Below are 2,275 nucleotides of genomic sequence, written 5' to 3'. Positions count from 1 at the left end.
CCCCCTCTCCCCCCCCCTCATCGATCTCTCGCCCTTCCCAGCCTTCCACAGGATGTCAGATCCCGGGCCGCGTGGCGGGTCCGCGCGTCGCTATGACCGCTCTGGTGATGATCGCCCTCACTCCGGGAGGGCCGTCGACCCGGGCCGGCACCACGAGCGTGGCCGGGACCGGAGCCGCGAGCGTGGCCGCAGCCGGGACCGTAGTCGGGACCGGAGCCGGGACCGCGACCGCGGCGGCCGCGACCGGAGCCGTGATCGTGGCCGCGACCGCGATTATGATCGGGGGCGTCCTCGGGGCGGGCGTAGTCGCAGCCGCGACCGCAGCCGCGACAGGTACTACGAGCGCGGCGGCCGGGATCGTAGCCCCTCACGCAGCGACCGAGACCGTAGCTCCTCGCGCAGTGGCCGCGACCGTAGCCCCTCGCGCCGCGACCGGTCGCCGCACCAGCGCCGCCGCCGGTACTCGCGCAGTCCCTCTCCCCTGCCGCGCTTCGCCGCCCCCAGCTCTTCAGCCTCGTCTCGCGGGGGTTCGTACTCCTTCTTTTTGTCCCATTTGTCCCATTTGTCCCATTTGTCCTATTTGTCCTATTTGTTCTAGTTGTTCTATTTCTCCTATTTCCCCCTCTCTCTCTCTCTCTCCCTCTCTCTTCCCCTCTCTTCCCCTCTCTTCCCCTCTCTTCCCCTCTCTTCCTCTCCGCCCAGGTGACAAACACTGACTGACATCTCTTCCGACTCTTTGCTGCCGAACCAGATGGCCCGGCTGGACGCACCTCCGGGCACCATGCCAAGCAGACCCCCCACAACCAGGAGCCCATGTCCGAGGAGGATGCCATGAAGGCATTCCTGGGTTTCAGTGGCTTTTCCTCCACTCAGGGCAAGCAGGTTGCCGGGCAGGTGGACGGCGCGGTGCACGTTCAGAAGATGCGCACCTACCGCCAGTACATGAACCGTGTCGGTGGCTTCAACCGGGCCCTGGATAATTAGCTCCTCTGTTTTGGGCCTCCCTCCGCTTGTCTCAGCCTAATACAGGGGTGTATGTTTGCCTCAGCTCACGCCCATGGTCGAGGGGAGAAGGGGGGGGGGGGGAGCAGCGCATGGTCAGGGGACGAGAGGAGGAAGACCCATTGCTGTGGTCAATCTTCTTCCTGGCGGAGAGTGCGCGAGATGGTGAGGGCGAGACGGCGGCCATCGGCCGGAGGGGGGGGGGGGCCCGGGGGGGTGGGCGCGCTGTTGCCGGCTCGGCCGGCATTTGCCCGCGGGAAGACGGCATGCAAACTGGGGCTCTCTCTACTTGAGTTAATAACCCATCCGTTAACCGTGACATTCGTGGCCGCGCCGAGGGAGAATGTGTTGGAGCAGGTAGCAACGCCCCGACCAGGGGCGGGCGGGCCGGTCCCTGCCACGTCCTCCGTGGCAGGGTGAATGCCGGCCGGATCAATTATTCCCTCTTCCGGCTTGGGGGGGGGGGGAGGCGAGGCTCTGGCCGCTCCTTTGTCGCGACCGCCCCTCGGTCCCCCTCCCCCAGCGGTGTTCCCAGGCGATGGGGCTGGCCAGAAAATGGGGGCCAGTATGTGTGATGGTCCCCCTGCCCGTGTGCCCCGCGCCTCCCGAAGCTCCGAAGCCGGCGGCGCCCCCCGCTCCGCCCCCCCGGAGGTCGATGCCCCCCCCACGCGGGCCCTGCCCCGGGCTGTTTGTGTGGGCCTCGCGTCTCTCCTCCCGGGGGGGGGGGGGGGCCCGGCTCTGGCAGTACTCTGGGCGCCGTGCTGGCGGAGCTGTTCTTCCTTTACGCGGTGCTCACTCCGCCGGTCCCTCGGGGCGGGGAGGGGGGGGAGACGTTGCGCCTGGGTGGTTTTATTTCCTGGCCGCGCTGGCGTGTTCACGGGGGCGGTGGCCGCGGCGGGACAATGAGCAAGCGCCCGTTGCTCTTTTTTTGGATGCCAGGCCGAGCCCAAGCGGGGGACATGCGCATGTTCGCCCTTCCCCGGCCTGGTGGTCTGCCGCGAGGGGGGGCCAGGCGGCCAGCCAGGTGTGCGCGCGCCCCCCTGCAGCCTCCGGCAGCGGGCTCGGCCACATTTTCACCTGCTACATTCGATCTCCCCCTGGCCGGCGCGGGGGACACGGTCCACAGGCAGGTAGCCATTTATTTTTCAGGCGCCACCCAAGGGCGACCAGGCGCGACAAGCCGTTGGGGCACTTGCGCTCTGTTGCCTGCTTGGCGCGAGGCGGGCCTTGTCCTCTCGCCGCCCCTCATTCTCGCGGGGGCGCCCCAAAGACA

At 68.1% G+C, this 2,275-nt stretch overlaps 1 protein-coding gene across 1 annotated transcript; it reads left to right on the top strand.

Moving 5' to 3' along the window:
- Window positions 1–10: 10 nt before the first annotated feature.
- On the top strand, window positions 11–1,044 carry H696_05002 (hypothetical protein). Its single transcript, XM_009498871.1, has 2 exons — window positions 11–527; window positions 752–1,044. The coding sequence occupies exons 1-2, from the start codon at window positions 53–55 to the stop codon at window positions 982–984; spliced, it is 708 nt and encodes a 235-aa protein (XP_009497146.1). The 5' UTR covers window positions 11–52; the 3' UTR covers window positions 985–1,044.
- The last annotated feature ends 1,231 nt before the right edge of the window (window positions 1,045–2,275 follow it).

This window comes from Fonticula alba, assembly GCF_000388065.1.
Source record: "Fonticula alba strain ATCC 38817 unplaced genomic scaffold supercont2.8, whole genome shotgun sequence".
Classification (NCBI taxonomy): Eukaryota; order Rotosphaerida; family Fonticulaceae; genus Fonticula; species Fonticula alba.
Note: the sequence above shows the minus strand (reverse complement) of the source record. Positions and strands in the feature narration are given on the sequence as shown.

Coding starts and splice junctions, on each gene's coding strand:
- H696_05002 (XM_009498871.1), top strand. CDS start 53: ATGTCAGATCCCGGGCCGCGTGGCGGGTCCGCGCGTCGCTATGACCGC. Junction 528..751: donor TTCAGCCTCGTCTCGCGGGG/GTTCGTACTCCT, acceptor CTGCCGAACCAG/ATGGCCCGGCTGGACGCACC.